The following is a 16,605-nucleotide window of genomic DNA, read 5'->3' as shown; positions in this document are numbered from 1 at the left end:
TACAAGTAAGCAATTGAGGGTTAAGGGCCTTGCTCAGGGGCACCTCAGTCATGGCATCAGGCCTGGGGATCGAACCCATGACCCTCCGGTCACAAGACCAGTTCCCTAACCACCAGGCCATGACTGCCCTAATTTAACTCCCGTCAATAACAATTAATTTCTGTCCCGGGCCGCAAGATATTGTGACGGGACCCGCGGGAGTGCAGACCTCTAGTTCGGAGGCAGCCACTCCGGTATTGGACGCGGACCATTGACTGTATATACAGTCAATGACGCTGACATCGAGTTGACCATGTCAGAGCGGGAGATGTAGGAGACGGAACCCCCGTGGATGTTTTAAGATGGCGGACCCAAGCGCCTTGTCCGTGCACTGAACAATAGTACACACTCGAGAAAACAGTTTGCGCTGTGTTTTCAGTGCCGACGCCGAGGGAGAAATGAAAGTAATCACGAAAATACTCAACGTGTATAACGGGGGGAAACAGAAAACAATCGCGGAAATACTCAACGTGTAACAAACAGAAAACCAAAGAGAAACAAAGGACGCCAGGGGAGGTAGCTGGCTGGCTGGAAAACGCCACGAGGAACAAAAAAACCTTCCCAAAAACCAAACGGACAGGAAGAATAACAGCGGGAGGAAAACTTGAGAGAGGCCAGGGAGCGGCGCAGGAGGTAAGGACTCAAACAAGACAGAGTAATAAACAGAATAACTGAAACGAGCAAAAGGCAGGGAGGCGAGACACCGAGAACAGACAATAGCAAAAACGGGCTTGAGGTTGACGACATGAAGCAGACAACTCAGCGGTGAGGCACTGCGTCTGTCATCCTAATAAACACAGGATGACAGGTGCATGCCATCACCGCTGATTAGCCTGTGGTCTGACTCGCGGGCTCCTCCTGGTGGCGACTGGAGGACATCCGGGGGGCCCAGCCCTCTAGGGAGGGACTCTTTAAGACCAGGCCCCAGTCACCCCACAACATAAGGGGGCTCCTGCCAGGTGGAGACCCCCACAAGGTCCAGGAAAACCACGATCCACCGCCAGGAAGAAGCACCTGCACATAAAGCACACACACACACACACACACACCTACGTGCTCCTTTGTCTTGCCAGTGTGTGGAACAGCGGGTGGGAGACATTGTCCATGATGGACTTCAGCTTAGACAACATCCTCCTCTCAGTCACTGTGGTCAGCAAGTCCAGCTCTACGCCCACAACATCACCGGCCTTACGCATCAATTTGGCTGTTGGCATCTGCCACCTTCAGCCTACTGCCCCAGCATGCAACAGCATAAAGGATAGCACTCGCCACCACAGACTCATGAAAAGTCCTGAGCATTGTCCTGCAGATGTTGAAAGAACTCAGACGCCTCAAAAAGTAGAGATGACTTTGGCCCTTTATGTAGAGAGTTTCAGTGTTTTTACTCCAGTCCAGTTTATTGTCTATGTACACTCCCAGGTATTTGTAGTCCTCGACAGTGTCCACGGTGACCCCACTGATGGACACAGGGGTCAAGGGTACCTTGTTCCATCTTAGATCCACCACCAGCTCCTTCATTAAAGCTGTAGATGGTTCAGCTCGCACCATGTGTACTCATCCTCATCACCCGCTGATACATTAAACTATCGCTGAGTCATCAGAACATTTCTGAAGGTGTCAGGTCTCAGTCCGGTAGCTGAAGTGTGTGGTGTAGAGGGTGAAGAGGAAGGGACAGAGGACAGTTCCCCGGTGTTGCTTATCACTCTGTCCAACACAGCGTGCTGCAGGCACATGTAGTGAGGTCTGCCGGTCAGATAGTCTGTAATCCAGGACATGAGGGGGGTGTCGTTGTCAGCTTCTCACCCAGAAGAGCAGGCCGGTGGTAATAATGCACTGGAGTCAAAAAACGTGATCCTCGCTGTGCTGGCTGGCTTGTCCAGGTGAGCGTAGATTCGGTCGAGCAGGTAGATGATGGTGTCCTCAACTACCAGGCGTGGCAGGTAAGCAAACTGGAGGGGGTCTAGGAGTGTCTAGGGAGTCGGTTTCAAGCATTTTCAAGTACTTTAGCCAAATTCCAGCCTTTTTCAAACCTGGAACACAAAGCAACATTAAAATTTGTCAGGTAAATGTTCCTTCCCCTGTTTTTGAGGGGTATTTCTTTATACTACCAAATATCGTTACCGATTTGTACTACGCATGCGTATGATTTAACGCAACCTCTTATGGCAGACTGCAACTTTTCTTTGGCTTTGGGTGATAAATGTTATTATCTGTGGCACTAACTAACCATGATGTCTAATTGTTTTAAACACTGCCAGTGGGCTGGATAAGCAACATGTCTCACGCATACGTAAGACTGGTGGCCCTAAGCGTACGGGGTCTGCCGTAAGACATCAGAAATTGCGTTCAATTGCGTAGTCCAAAATTGGGTTTCTGGTTCAGATCGAGTAGTGACAAGTGACAAATGGGTATAATTCAGCCTTTAATTGTCACATAGGCCAGGTGTCACTCCCTGAGATGCAAGAAGAAAGCAAAAATATATATTTCTACTAAGAAAAATGACAAAAACAGTAACACAGTTACTTGGATAAGTAACTTTAATGTGATTACTGGATTGGAAATAGTAACTCGTTAGTTTACTCATTACTGAAAAAAGTGGTCAGATTAGAGTAACCCGTTACTTAGTAACATATTACTGACATCACTGGCCATGTTCAATTTCAGCATTGACTATCGACCAAAACAGGAAAATTCTTAATGAAGGCTTTATGAAGACATGGTATGAGCAATACATGTGGTGTTATGGCTCCAGCTGCATTTCCATTAAACAGTGAGTTTACTAAAAGAGAAAAATACTGCTTATTAGTGTATAGAGGTTAACCCACACATTTTTGTTTTCTGTGAGTTTGAGTTTCCTGCAACTTTGTGTAACTTGATTATGAAATTATTTTTCAGGAAACAAGTTATCAAGAAATAAGCAGCACAAGCGGAGACACCAGAGTCTTGCTGTAAGTAACGTTGTATGTAGCCACAGTAATATCTAGGAGGAGCCCAAAACTAGAGAGATACAGTGCTCACATGCTCATGTGCTCGTCTTATCTGTAATCAGGGGATATTAACGCTGTGTGAAAGAGAGATATAACGTGGAGACAGATGTGGAGACTCGTCAGTGGGACCAAACCCTGACCAAACAAGGTAGGAAAACATAACTGTGTATTGTGCTAGTACAGTTTAATGTCAGTCACTAACCCTACATACTGGCTAACGGAAATCAAATCTAAATTATGTTTTATTAAAATAGCTTCTTTATAGAAAGGTACATACAAAAGGAATAAATATATTAAAACCCCCAGAGTAATTACATGAAATGTACAGGTAAGATAATATTTATTTATTTATGAAGCACATTTAATAGCCTATATACAATGTGTGTGTATGTGTGTATCATAATATATCCATCTTCTCTTCACTTCTCCTACCTAGTAGTTACCAGATACTGTGATGGGATCATTTCTGGTATTAAATTCCATGTTTATGATTTTTGAAATATGTTTAATGTTCATTTTCTTTATTACACTACGGATGTGATGTAATAATCACCAAAAACATAACACATAAAGATTAAAAAGCAGTGATAGTCAGTTATAATGGCACTGCACATCCACCCGTGTCAGCTTTCCCTACGTTAGTTTCCTTCCTTAGTATATAAATCTGCTCGTGTCATTTCCCGTTGTCTGTCTTTGTATGCGTTTGTGTTTGTATGTGTCATGGTGAATCTTATGTGTTGCATTGTTTGTTAGGTGTATTAAATGTTCAGTGTTCACACAGCTCTTGACTTCCTCTCCCTCACTCACCGTGACATCAGTAAAACATGCAACACCATTATTGGGGTGCTGTTAACAACTCTAACTCAAACTCTAACTCGAACCCTAACCCTAACCCTAACCCTAACCCTATTACCCTAACTCTAACTCTAACTCCAACCCTAGGTTGTTTATATAAAGTGCATAAAATAGGCTACAGCTCTTAAAAGCTAATTAAATAAAATCAAATTTTATTTAAAATAAATTTTTTTGGAATGTCTTTCTACCAGCTAATGTGGGAAATATGGTGGATGATGTCATTTTAGTGCACATACTTTCACAGTACTGACTTCACTCTGCACAGTACAGAGTTACAGAGTCTTTAAGCAGTGTTAAGAATTTCAAAATAGTTTTATAGAACATGAATCAGTTTTGTGTTGCTTCACAGAAGGATGGAAATAGGATTTTACATTTAACAGAACTTTTTCTAAGAGCAATTTTTATATGTTTTGTAGATGACTGGCTTATTGATGATAAGTGCTTGTTTCCTAGCCGAACTTGTTATGACCTCTCCGTTCACAAATTCTACAGGTGAGGGTGTAGTGATGAATGAACATTATGAGTTAGACTACATGACAAGTTCAAGGTTATAAAATAACTTCAATATTAACCACATATTACTGACTCACAGTTCATTCAGTAACTATTATATAAAGATATGGAGCACCTGTGATTGTATCTGTTAGTGATATATTTCCCTTTTTTAAGAAAATAATGCTGTGGATAAAACTGATGTGTCTATTTTCAGTGCAGTGTGAACTGCAGGACACGTATCAGGAAGTCATGGCAGTAACAGGGGAAGGATTGTATCTGCCCTGCCCAAACCTCAAATGCAGCAGTGAACTGAACGCTTCACTTATATCCTGGTTCAAAAACAACAGCAACGGCATCCAGCAGATCCCAGTGGAGGAGACGTCCAGAGTACATCACCATGGAGCAGTCCTGTACATCCTGCCACTAGCTATAAATGACACGGGCCGTTACATCACACGCTGGTCATTATATACATATAAACCAGTTGCTGTATACTGTATACAAACGTTATACATATTCCATATGTCTAAACATTGCTTGTGTAAAGGTTCTGAGGTGTTTATGGTGTGTTTGGCAGGTGGTATGAACATGATAAGTGTGATGAGTATGAAACTGATGTTGTGGTCTATGGGGAGTTCCACACCGACCAGCTGTATAGAAACTTCTCAGAACAAACAGCAACAGTTGAGATGTTATGTCCAGTCTGTGAAAACCAAGAGAAAAACCTCACCTGGTACAAGGTAAGAAAAAAAAAAACAAAACAATTACTTTGCACTGATTCATTTAAACTGGTAAATGTAGTGTTTTAATAAATAAACACAAGTTGCTCTTATTTCATTTACATTTACATTTACATTTATGGCATTTAGCTGACGCTCTTATCCAGAGCGACTTACAAAAGTGCTACGTAGTTGCTTGGAATCTCCAAGGTAGTATAGATAGTCCTGAACACAAGGTACTCTAAGCTGGAAAAACCACTAGACGAAAGTCAAATGATACCTAACAATTATACCTGAATATACACATCCCCTGAGGAAAAAGACAGTAAACAATTCCTATAACCCAATTATGCACAATACCTGAGGAAAGAGACGATAAAGTGCAATAGACAAAGCATAATTATGCAAAGTGCACTTGAAAGAGGTGGGTCTTCAGTCGGCGTCTGAAGACAGCAAGTGACTCCGATGTTCGGACACACAAGGGAAGTTCATTCCACCACCTTGGAGCCAGGACAGAGAAAAGTCTGGATGCTTGTCTCCCATGTGTCCTGGATGATGGAGGGTCAAGACGAGACATACTTGAGGCGCGGAGGGCTCTAGGTATGCATCTGGGTTTTACCATGGCCATCAAGTAAGGAGGAGCTGGACCATTCTTTGCTTTGTAGGCCAGCACCAGGGTTTTATATTTGATGCGGGCAGCTACCGGAAGCCAGTGGAGGGAGGACAGCAAGGGAGTGACATGGCTGAACTTGGGAAGGTTGAAACACATTCACACATTTCTATGGTACTCATACATGCAGTTCTAAAACACAAATGGTGGCAGGCACATTTAGTTTTTCTTGATTCAGAAGATTATTTAAAAGAATGATCAAGTTGATGCATGAGCATTGTTTGCACTGCAAACTAAAAAAGATCTTAGACAAACGTGGCGAACATAAGTTGTTGACCGGGGGGGGGGGGGGGGGGGGGGGGGGGGGGGGTGGCTAACACTCGTGACGGAGTGTTTTTTCAATAGCCCTGAAATAAATGCTACGGTTTTGTTTTGGTCCGTATCCAGTTAATCAGGAATGAGATTGGGTCCGGACAGGACTGCATCTAGAGCGTCTAGACCAGGGGTCGACAACCTATGGCACGCGTGCCACCGTTGGCACGCCGAGGCATAATCACTGGCACGCGACACGCTGGACCAGCATCAGCAAAAATATATATAATTTAATAAAAATTATTATATTAACGGATTATACTTTCGCGAGTGACCGTAGCGCGAGACCCCCCCCTCCTCCTCTCCTCGGTCAACAATTTAAACTCGCCGCCATAGTGGCACACTCATTGACTGGACATGTTAAAGTTGGCACTCCATGTCTCAAAGGTTGCCGACCCCTGGTCTAGACTCATCTAGAGTGTCTAGACTCATATAGAGTGTCTAGACTCATCTAGACTCATCTAGAGTGTCTAGACTCATATAGAGTGTCTAGACTCCTCTAGAGCATCTAGACTCATTTTACATTTACATTTATATCATTTAGCAGACGCTCCCATCCAGAGCGACTTACAAAAGTGCTACGTAGTTGCTTGGAGTCTCCAAGGTAGTATAGATAGTCCTGAACACAAGGTACTCTAAGTTGGAAAAACCACTAGACGAAAGTCATATGACTCGTCTAGAGTGTCTAGACTCCTAGAGCATTTAGACTCATCTAGAGTGTCTAGACTCTATAGTCTATGGTTGTTTCAAATTTTAAATAAATTAAATCAACTGTCCAGCTGCTTCTACTACATTTTACATGCCAAGTCTCCCACCCAACCTAAAATTTCTAATGTGGATGCATATAATATCACCAGCATCCACATTAGCAGATTTAAGTAGAACAAGGCCATAGTTGGTCTTTGGTTAATTAAATGAAGTTGCCTCCTGTACAGAGGTGGGCATTCCAGGTTCAGAAAGTAAAACTCCTTCCCAGGATTTTACTCAAGCTTGATGGATTTTATAATTAGTGCCAGCCAGGTAAAATTAGTGAAATCAACACAATCCAAGAAGCCTGAGCAAAATCTTGGTGGGGACTTTTACTTTGTGAACCAGGAATGCCCACTTCTGCTCCTGTGTATATAAAAAGACACCTACTGGATTTTTAAAGCTCCCTGTATCCATGATCAATAGAAATTTGTTATTGTTCTAGTGTTTTTGTAGGGTACCTTTACTGTTGACAGTACTCTGGAACTGCAGGGTATATCATACGTTTTAGTTTTCTGACAGGAAATGTTATCAGATCCTTCAAAGAAGCCAAATATAAGATAAAAATGAGTGAAGCATGCCAGGAAATGCTCAAATGATCTGAAGTGATCTGAATTTAATGTCTGCAAATGTATGTGTAATGTACTTACATTGTGTACAATATAATATACAATATTGTGTACCGCCTGCTGCTGCGCCGGATCCCATGCGAACTCCACATCACTTTTGGTGAGTTGTCTTAAGGGAGCATCAATCTCACTAAGTTTTGGAATGAACTTTGACAAATATGTCACAAACCCCAAGAAACGACGGACACCTTCTTTGTCGCTTGGTGGTGGCATGCATCGCACAGCTTCTGTTTTAGCAGGATCTGGTTTTAATCCCTCAGCAGTTATTAAATGTCCCACATATGGTACTGCTGGCTGTCTGATGAGGCATTTACTGAAGTTAAGCCTGAGATTGTAATTTGTGGCTCTTTCCACAACTTTCCTTAGTATTTTGTCGTGTTCTTCTACTGTGGGTGCTGCAATGAGAATGTCATCCATTATGCCGGTTGCACCACTGATGCCCTCCAACATCTGGTCCATGATGCGCTGGAATATTTCCGGTGCACATTTTATGCCAAAGGGTAACCTCAGCCACCTGAACCTCCCAATAGGGGTGTTAAACGTTGTCAGAAAAGATGATGCTTCATCTAACTCGATCTGTAGGAAACCTGACTTTGCATCTAGGACAGAGAACACCTTTGCATTGGGCATAGTGGATACAACCTCTTCGATCGTGCGCATTGGATAGTGTTCCCGTTTTATAGCACAGTTCAGGTCGCTTGGATCTATGCATATTCTGAGTTTGTCTTTGTTTGTGACCACAACCATAGAACTCACCCACTCAGTTGGTCGGTTGACTTTGGTGATGTAGCCATCACTCACCATCTCGTTGAGCTTATTCACGATCTTCGCTCTGAGAGCTACTGGTTGTCGGCGCACAGGATGTACCACTGGTTTTGCTTCAGGGTTGATCTTAATTGTGTATTTGCCTGGCAGTGTTCCGGTAGTGCGTGTAAGTTCAGGAAAGTTTTCTAACCCGGGCGGTGGGCTCAGGTTCGTGGAGCCGTTGTTCACCGTACTTACATCATCTGCCACACTGCTGACTTTTAGAGAGTCCAGCCTAGCAATTAAGCCAAAGGCCTCAGCTGTTTCACCACTGAGCACATTCTCTTGTGCGATGTCCACTATTTCAAACTCTGCAGTGCCTTTAGAGTCTTTATAGGTTAGTGGAAGGTCGACAGCAGCCACTGGTTTTATTCTGTGGTTTGAGTAAGTTCTCAGCACTCTTTTGGAACTCTTTAGTTCCCCCATGTGTTTTAGCAACTGGTAACAGTTTAATCAAAGTGTTACATCTTGCACCGGTATCTATCCTAAACTGCACTTTTTGAGACAGGACATAAATATCTACCACCCACTTATCATCTATATGCACCGCTATGGGAACATCCTCTGTTGTCAGGTTTATGTCCAGAATGTCCTCATCATTCTGTGAGGAGGTTGCCTCTACGTTAACTGCCCTTACAGATTTGCTTCGGCAGACTGATGCCCAGTGATTTGGTTTCTGACAGCATGAGCACAACGAGCCTTTTGCTGGGCATTTTCCTCCATTCCACTTATGTTTGGGATCTTTACCACATCTTGAACAGTTATTCATTTTATTTTGTGCGGTTTGCGTTGGATGGACGGGTTTATGCCGCTTGTGACTGTACGCCTTTTTAATTTGGCTATTATAGCTAGGTCTGCTTGAAACATGCGCCACTTGTGCATCTTCCTCTCTAACAATTCGCATCTGAATTTGAGACATTTCGAATTGCTGGGGAATTTCGACTGCTTTAGCCAGGGTCAAATCTTCGCCTTTTAACAGCCTCTCCTGGACGCGTTTCTCTCTGACTCCGGCTATTATTGCATCTATCAGCATGTCGTCTGCGTCTGCATACTCACAGTCCATTAAAAGCAGCTTCAGGTCCTTCACAAAATGGTCGAAGCTTTCCGTTGCGCCCTGCTTCCTCTGCTTGAAGCGATGTCTGGCGATCCGTTTATTTTTTCTCGGTCTGATATACCCGGCGAACTTGTCCAGCACTTTCGCGGGATCTTCTTTTTCGCCATCCTCCCATTGTAGCGTCTTGTATATCTCTCTTCCTTGCTCCCCAATCCACGTACCTAGCCATCCGACTTTCTCTTTCGCCCGCAGTGCGGCGAGGGGCCCTGCAAATACGAAGCTGACGTGGCAGCTAAACCGCTGAAATTCCTGATACAAATCCGCGGCATCCCAGTCAATCTTCGGATGCTCAAACTGCGTGGTCATGGCTGCGTAGTTACCGTTCTTAACAGTCTTCTGACACCATGTAATGTACTTATATTGTGTACAATATAACAGGAACGAGACGGAAACTGGTTTTTCAACGTGCGCTTACTCTCTTTATTCAGTTCGCGGAACCCCGCCTCTTTTCCACACTTCCCGCCTCTCAGCACGGGTGCCCATTCAGCACACACAGAACGCACACCACATATGCATTTTCAACAATACATTACAGTATGTATAATATTTTAGTACCTAAAATGGTATTAATCACTTTGGATTAATTTATAATTTTATGACCCTGGCATATATTTCTAAAAATAAAATACAATGCAAAAGTGTTTGTAAGCTGATTTGCATAGTTCACTAATATAATAGGTAAACTTTGTGTTTTTAAGGATTTCCACCTAATACCTGGCCAGACTGAGGAGATTCTTCGTGTTCGTCACACCTCAAAGAAAGATGATGGTATCTACACCTGTGTTTGCAGCTGGGAGCACCATGGTCACACGTACAAGTCCAGTGGATCTCATCAGCTGCAGATCGTTGGTATGTTCTGCTAAACCCTCAACTTTGCACTCACCTCATACCTTTAAACTATTGTTTTGATTGCCAACACCTACAGCATAGCAGATTGTTCTATGGGATATGCTACATTGTACAGTGTCCTTGGGTCACTTGAAAGGCGCTTTTAAATAAAATTTATTATTATTATTATTATATGCATTTTAATTGAGAGATGTTGGTCCTGTCTACAGAGCCTGCAAGAAGCTATCCTCCGAGAATCCTCTCTCCTCCTAACAACTCCATAGAGTTCACAGATTTAGGTGAATCAGCATCATTATTAAACAACCAACAGAAGGCCTTACATGATTACATGATTACATGATTACAGATTACATGATTACATGATTACAGATTACAGATTACAGATTACTGAAATCAAAATCAACAAATGAAATGACAGTTCACACTCCTGTTCCCTTTTTATCAGGAGCAGAGCTGGTGCTTAAATGCTCTGTGTTTTTTGGCACCAATGTAAAGGATCAGCTGACAATTCTTTGGGTGAGAAATGACACCAGACTGGTTGGAGTAAAGGGATATTCATATTACACAAGGTAAAACAACCTGGCATGTGGATTACTGCGACACTTCCTGCTAAACCTCTAAACTACAGTTCAGTTCAAAGCTTCGAACATGCTCAAAGTGACCTGCACATATCACTTCATTCCATCAGTTGCAGCGCTCGCCTTTCTCTTCCTGCATTATGCAACTTATGTAAAAATCATTTTCAGAACCAGTCATGGTGTTTCACCTGCTGATCTTTCTAAATATTTACATCCCTCCTCGTGGTTTTGGTGCTCATGACTCATGACTTTAGTGTGCAAGCATGGATGTGACCACTGGCGTAGGGGAGGGGCATGCAAGGCACGCACTGCGGGGGGGCCCCAAACACAGGTGGGCCCCGCCTTAGGACGAGTTTGTTGTTTAGTCATCCTCCTGGGTGATGTTAATGTTTTCCCCCACGCTTAAGCCTGGTTTATACTTGAGGGTCTGCGCGGCGAAAATGACGTAATCGCTGTGGCTCCGCCCGTGCGCGAGGGCCTCACGCGCTGTCGATTCGCGAGGTCGTGCACCTCTCGAATTTTGTAACTTCGCGCGCGCGCCGCGCTTCAGCGCGATGAACAAAGTCATGTTTGCAGGGTTCATACACCTTAACAAGGTGGAATTAAAGCATTTGTACATCACTTTCAAGGTCCATTTCAATATTTCCCAGCACGTTAAACTTAGTTAAATATTTATACATATACTCGAAATTATTCGCTTTTTATCAAATTATTTAATGGATGTTTATTTTCAAAACGCCCAATCTTAACGTCTTCACGTTCTCTCATGTTTCGTCCTGGAATTACAAGAGGCTCGTATTTGTTAACGTATGGTTTCGGACAACACTGCAAAGCCATATTTACACTGCAGTGACGCTCGCGACGCTCGCGAAAGTATAAACGCCTACACCGCTCGCGCAGGGTCGCGCGCTACGGTCGCTCGCGAGATTTTAGCTCATGCACGGGCCTCCTCATTGCCTCCTTGCGGTGGGGCCCCAGAATTTTGCTCTACGCCTCTGGATGTGACAGCATGCCATTGTATCACTCTATCTGCGTCTGATAAAAAGAACGATGAATAGCATAGCAATAAACTAAGGATAATCATAGTCATGACAGTCATAAACTATGGGTCATCTGGACATAGTTATACACCCACTGGCCACTTTATTAGGTACACCTTGCTAGTACCAGGTTGGACCCACTTTTGCCTTCAGAACTGCCTTAATCCTTCTTGTCATAGATTCAACAAGGTACTGGAAACATTCCTTAGAGAGTCTGGTTCATATTGACATGATAGCATCATGCAGTTACTGCAGATTTATCAGCTGCACATCCGTGATATGAATCTCCCGTTCCACCACAACCCAAAGGTGCTCTATTGGACTGAGATCTGGTGACCGGTGAGGCCATTTGAGTACAGTGAACTCATTGTGGTGTTCAAGAAACTAGTCTGAGATGATTTGCACTTTATGACATGGCATGTTATCCTGCTGGAAGGCTGTGGTGCTGACGTGATGCTCAATTGGTTCTAATGGGCCCAAAGTGTGCCAGGAAAATGTCCCCCACACCATTGCACCAACAAAATCAGCCTGAACCGTTAATACAAAGCAGGATGGATCCATGCTTTCATGTTGTTGACGCCAAATTCTGACCCTACCGTCCGAATGTCGCAGCAGAAATCGAAACTCATCAGACCAGGCAACGTTTTTCCAATCTTCTATTGTCCAATTTTGGTCAACCTGTGCAAATTGTAGCCTCAATTTCCTGTTCTTAGCTGACAGGAGTGGCACCTGGTGTGGTCTTCTGCTACTGTAGCCCATCCACCTCAAGGTGCGATGTGTTGTGTGTTCAGAGATGCTCTTCTGCATGCCTCGGTTGTAACAGAGTTACTGAGTTATTTGAATTACTGCTGCCATTCTATCAGATCAAACCAGTCTGGCCATTCTCCTCTGACCTCTGGCATCAACAAGGCATTTGTGCCCACAGAACTGCCGCTCACTGGATATTTTCTCTTTTTTGGATCCATTCTCTGTAAACTCTAGAGATGGTTGTGTGTGAAAATTCCAGTAGACCAGCAGGTTCTGAAATACTCACACCAGTCCGTCTGGCACCAACAACCATGCAACCTTCAAAGTCACTTAAACCACATTTCTTCCCCATTTTGATGCTCAGTTTGAACTGCAGCAGATCGTCTTGGCCATGTCTACATGCCTAAATGCATTGATGTCACAACCAGACAGAACAGCAGATGTAGAACAGGATTTATTGCAAAGGGGCTTAACAAAAACAGGGTCAAGAAACAGTCCAAATGGGTAATGACAAATAGAGACCAAACACCAGAGCTCCAAACAAAGGATTAAATCAACAGGAAGGCAAGGATCAAACTAATTCTAGACGGGCTAATGCTTTGAAGAGACGAACACATCTCGTCAAATACTCTGCAAGGAATGACTTTCAATAGGACGGTGAGTCTGAATGCCGGGTAGTCATGTGAGCCCACGTGGTGTTCTGGGTAGTGTAGAGATCTGGATTAGATTCGTCTGAAGAGACAGGCATGGATATGATTGGACAGATAGGTATCATGGGCCTGACAATTGAGTTGCTGCCATGTGATTGGCTGATTCGACATTCGCATTAATGAACATTAATGAGCAGTTGGACAGGTTTACCCAAAAAAGTGGCCGGTGAGTGCAAATATATATTATCATGGTCATTAAGATTGTCATATTTCGGAGACATAGTACTTGATAGCTGTGTTCTTGTCCCCTCCCCCAATGATTCTATCCAAACTCAGTTTAAGACCTTTTCATTCAACACTATTGTTCCTTCTTTTCTATCTGTATCATATTGTTTTTTTCTGTCCTTTTGTATTTGTGCTTTGTAAGGTGACCTTATTTTAATCTATATGATGAAGAATCTGTGATCTACACCACTGCATGGAAGGTTAGCTACAGTTGCTTCAGTTTTAAATGTAGTAGACACATGATTCTTCTGTAAAACACAATCCAGTGCCAGGGTTTGTACTCCTCGGGTTAGGGTCAGGGTTAGGTTACGGTTAGGGTTAGGGTCAGGGATACATGTTAAACCTATAGACAGCTCTTAACCAGCTTTAATGAACTCCATAAAAAATTGTTATTTGTTGTTTTTTTTTGTCCTGCCTGCTAGTATGATGCCAACAAGTGGTAATGGTTAGGGTTAGAAGTGTTTATAGAAGTGGATCTAGAGAAATGAAGCCCTCTGTGATCTCTTTACAGGAAAGTAAATGGGACAGTTGTGTCAGTTCTGACTATCAGGAAGGTTTCGAAGCTGGACCTCCACTCTGTGTTTCGTTGTTTAGCCTTAGATTCACGTAAATGGGTCCAGGTGTTCATCACTCTCAGATCCAGGGGTAAGTTCTGCTCATAAGAGCCTCTGCTACTACAGGCCAGTTACTATGCAGATATCAGTAATCATGTAAACACACAAACACAAAGCCATGAAGCAGTTTTTTAAATGACCTCCAATACGCGACATTTAGTTAGCATAAACTAGTACTGCTCCTCACCGATGCTTTAATTCCTTATTTTTCAGAATCAGCTCTGCCATTGGTTGTGATGTTTTTGTGCCTTTTCCTTCTTTTTCTGCTCACTGTTGGTATAACAAAGTGGTTCACTGTGGATCTGGTCTTGTTCTTCAGAAACTTCTGGGTTGTATGGAACAAAAGAGATGGTGAAGATCTTTTAAATCTATATTGACAATTATTTTAAGCAAGTGGGAGAAATCTACACCTGCCCCCTCCGTGCGGGCGTTTTGAATTCAATATTCTCCTTTTACTGCATTTGAACTGAATAGTAAAAAAGCCATTTACATTAAGTGTGCATAATATGTTATTAAACTAACAATTGATAAGTGTCACACTGAAACTTATATGAGAAAAGAGTAATGTCTGGATTATAAGGAACAATGAGAATGCCCTACCAGTCCAAGAAATTTTTTTTTTTGTGAAATATGTTTTGCAACAATGAAAGGAATATTCAGTGAAGGACGATTTTTGCAAAATATGCAATGATTTCAAATTTCTCATAAAAACAAGATACAAGAATGTTTTGTTCAAATGTTGAATCAACTACCACCCCTAAGGTCATAGATTTTAAAACCATTTAAAATATTTATGTTTCCATATTCAGATGGAAAAGTGTATGATGCTTACGTGGTCTATCAGAAGGACAAAATGGATGAGGAAACAGAAATTATTTTAGCTAATTTCATCGGCACAGTTCTCCCAGCTGTTCTGGAGGACAAGTGCGGCTTTAAACTCTTCATTCAGGGCAGAGATGACCTACCTGGAGAAGGTTTGTGCTTTGGCCCTTTTCTGTGAGCCTTTCATGTGGACATACATGGGCAAATTGTCCTTTAAGCTAGTTTGTATTTAAATGTTGTAACATTTTGTGTGTAAATGTTCCACGGACTCTTCAGCTGTAGTAACAGTGTGTAACTAATAACAGTTCATCTTGTCTTCCCTTCGTTTCCCTGTTCCATGACATTACCAGACTGCCTGGTGCTTACTGATGCAAGAATTCAGCTCAGCCGGAGGCTCATAGTGGTGCTAACGCCAGGGGTGTGCCAAGGTCAAAAGGTCATGACCCCACAAGATTACGCCTGGCATGTGGGACTGCACCAGGTACTGGTCCAGCAGGAGATGAGAGCGATTCTCATTCAGCTGGGAGGTATGAGCGAGAACTCGGAGCTTCCCCAGGGTCTACAGCATCTGCTCTGGAAGACCCCTCTCTTGAGATGGGACAGAGGAAGTCCACACGCAGCTCAGCCTGCCTCGCGCTTCTGGAAGCAGGTGCGCTACATGATGCCAGTTCCTGCGGGACCTGCATGCCAGCCAAGACCCAGACCACCCAGTCCGAACTTCTCGCAGGCTTAAAAGACCGGATGACAAATCATCCTTAGTGGCACATCCACCGTCATCCAGAACAAGCAACATTGTTTTTTGTCCTGCCAACTGCAGGCATTTTTTAAAATGTTGTATATATATATATACACACACACACACGCAGACCTCATTCCCATTAAGTAATCTATACTACTGCATGTGGCAGAGGCACAACTGTATTCACTTTGTCCATAACGGTTGATAAGTGGGAGTAAAATAAATCATGATCCACACATGCTGTAATCTTCTTCTAGGACGATTCATAACTGATCCAGTTACTTAAAACATAATTATTGCCAGGCATTTTCAGCACATCAATTTTAGACAGATGTTCAGATATAACATATGGAGGGAACATAGCTATTAGCTGTTAGTGAAAGTACAGTATTTGTATTAGGGATGACCTGCAATAGTCGCTGATTCGACTATAGTCGACTATACCCCCTAGTCGACTATGAACGTCATAGTCGAATGTACCATTCTAACTGCATGGGGGTGCCCAAGGATGCTGCTAAGCATTAGTTGTTACATTAAATGTCTTTGTTTTCGTTATATATAGCCTTTTGTCAAAAAAAATCATCCTAATTTCTGTTAATAAATATTTTTAAATTATGTGTGTGCATTAACAATAGGCTTCTTCCTTACTACACATTAATATATCACACCCTGCAGTTGCACAATCCAAATGAGCGGAGCTCAACACGCTACAGGATACGCAGCATCTGCCGAGTTAAAAAAAAAAACTTTGTGTGGGAGTGTTTTGAAAAAGATAAAGATGAATCAAACAGTAAAGTGCAAGTTATGTCATCAACGTCTTTCATTTCACACGACAACAACCAACATGGCATACCATTTAAAATGCGTAAGGCAAAAAAAAAAAAAAAAAAAAAAAAAAAAAAAACAACAG

At 42.8% G+C, this 16,605-nt stretch overlaps 1 protein-coding gene across 6 annotated transcripts; it reads left to right on the top strand.

Annotated features, from left to right (window-relative positions):
- Nucleotides 1–2,949: 2,949 nt before the first annotated feature.
- Nucleotides 2,950–16,602, top strand: il1rl1 (interleukin 1 receptor-like 1). Of its 6 annotated transcripts, XM_076998402.1 has the most exons (12): nt 2,950–2,987; nt 3,089–3,495; nt 4,298–4,373; nt 4,591–4,837; nt 4,954–5,116; nt 10,070–10,220; nt 10,430–10,498; nt 10,666–10,789; nt 14,032–14,165; nt 14,348–14,485; nt 14,944–15,108; nt 15,307–16,602. In XM_076998402.1, the coding sequence occupies exons 2-12, from the start codon at nt 3,481–3,483 to the stop codon at nt 15,687–15,689; spliced, it is 1,665 nt and encodes a 554-aa protein (XP_076854517.1). In that variant the 5' UTR covers nt 2,950–2,987; nt 3,089–3,480; the 3' UTR covers nt 15,690–16,602. The 6 variants fall into 6 exon arrangements, with proteins under 6 accessions (XP_076854517.1, XP_076854521.1, XP_076854522.1 ...); XM_076998406.1 differs by lacking the exon at nt 2,950–2,987 and having other exon boundaries at nt 3,015–3,174; nt 4,335–4,373; XM_076998407.1 differs by lacking the exon at nt 2,950–2,987 and having other exon boundaries at nt 3,015–3,174; nt 4,596–4,837.
- Nucleotides 16,603–16,605: the final 3 nt, after the last annotated feature.

This window comes from Brachyhypopomus gauderio, chromosome 3 (assembly GCF_052324685.1).
Source record: "Brachyhypopomus gauderio isolate BG-103 chromosome 3, BGAUD_0.2, whole genome shotgun sequence".
NCBI lineage: Eukaryota > Metazoa > Chordata > Actinopteri > Gymnotiformes > Hypopomidae > Brachyhypopomus > Brachyhypopomus gauderio.
Note: the sequence above shows the minus strand (reverse complement) of the source record. Positions and strands in the feature narration are given on the sequence as shown.

Coding starts and splice junctions, on each gene's coding strand:
- il1rl1 (XM_076998402.1), top strand. Junction 4,374..4,590: donor TCCGTTCACAAATTCTACAG/GTGAGGGTGTAG, acceptor GTCTATTTTCAG/TGCAGTGTGAACTGCAGGAC. Junction 4,838..4,953: donor GGCCGTTACATCACACGCTG/GTCATTATATAC, acceptor TGTGTTTGGCAG/GTGGTATGAACATGATAAGT.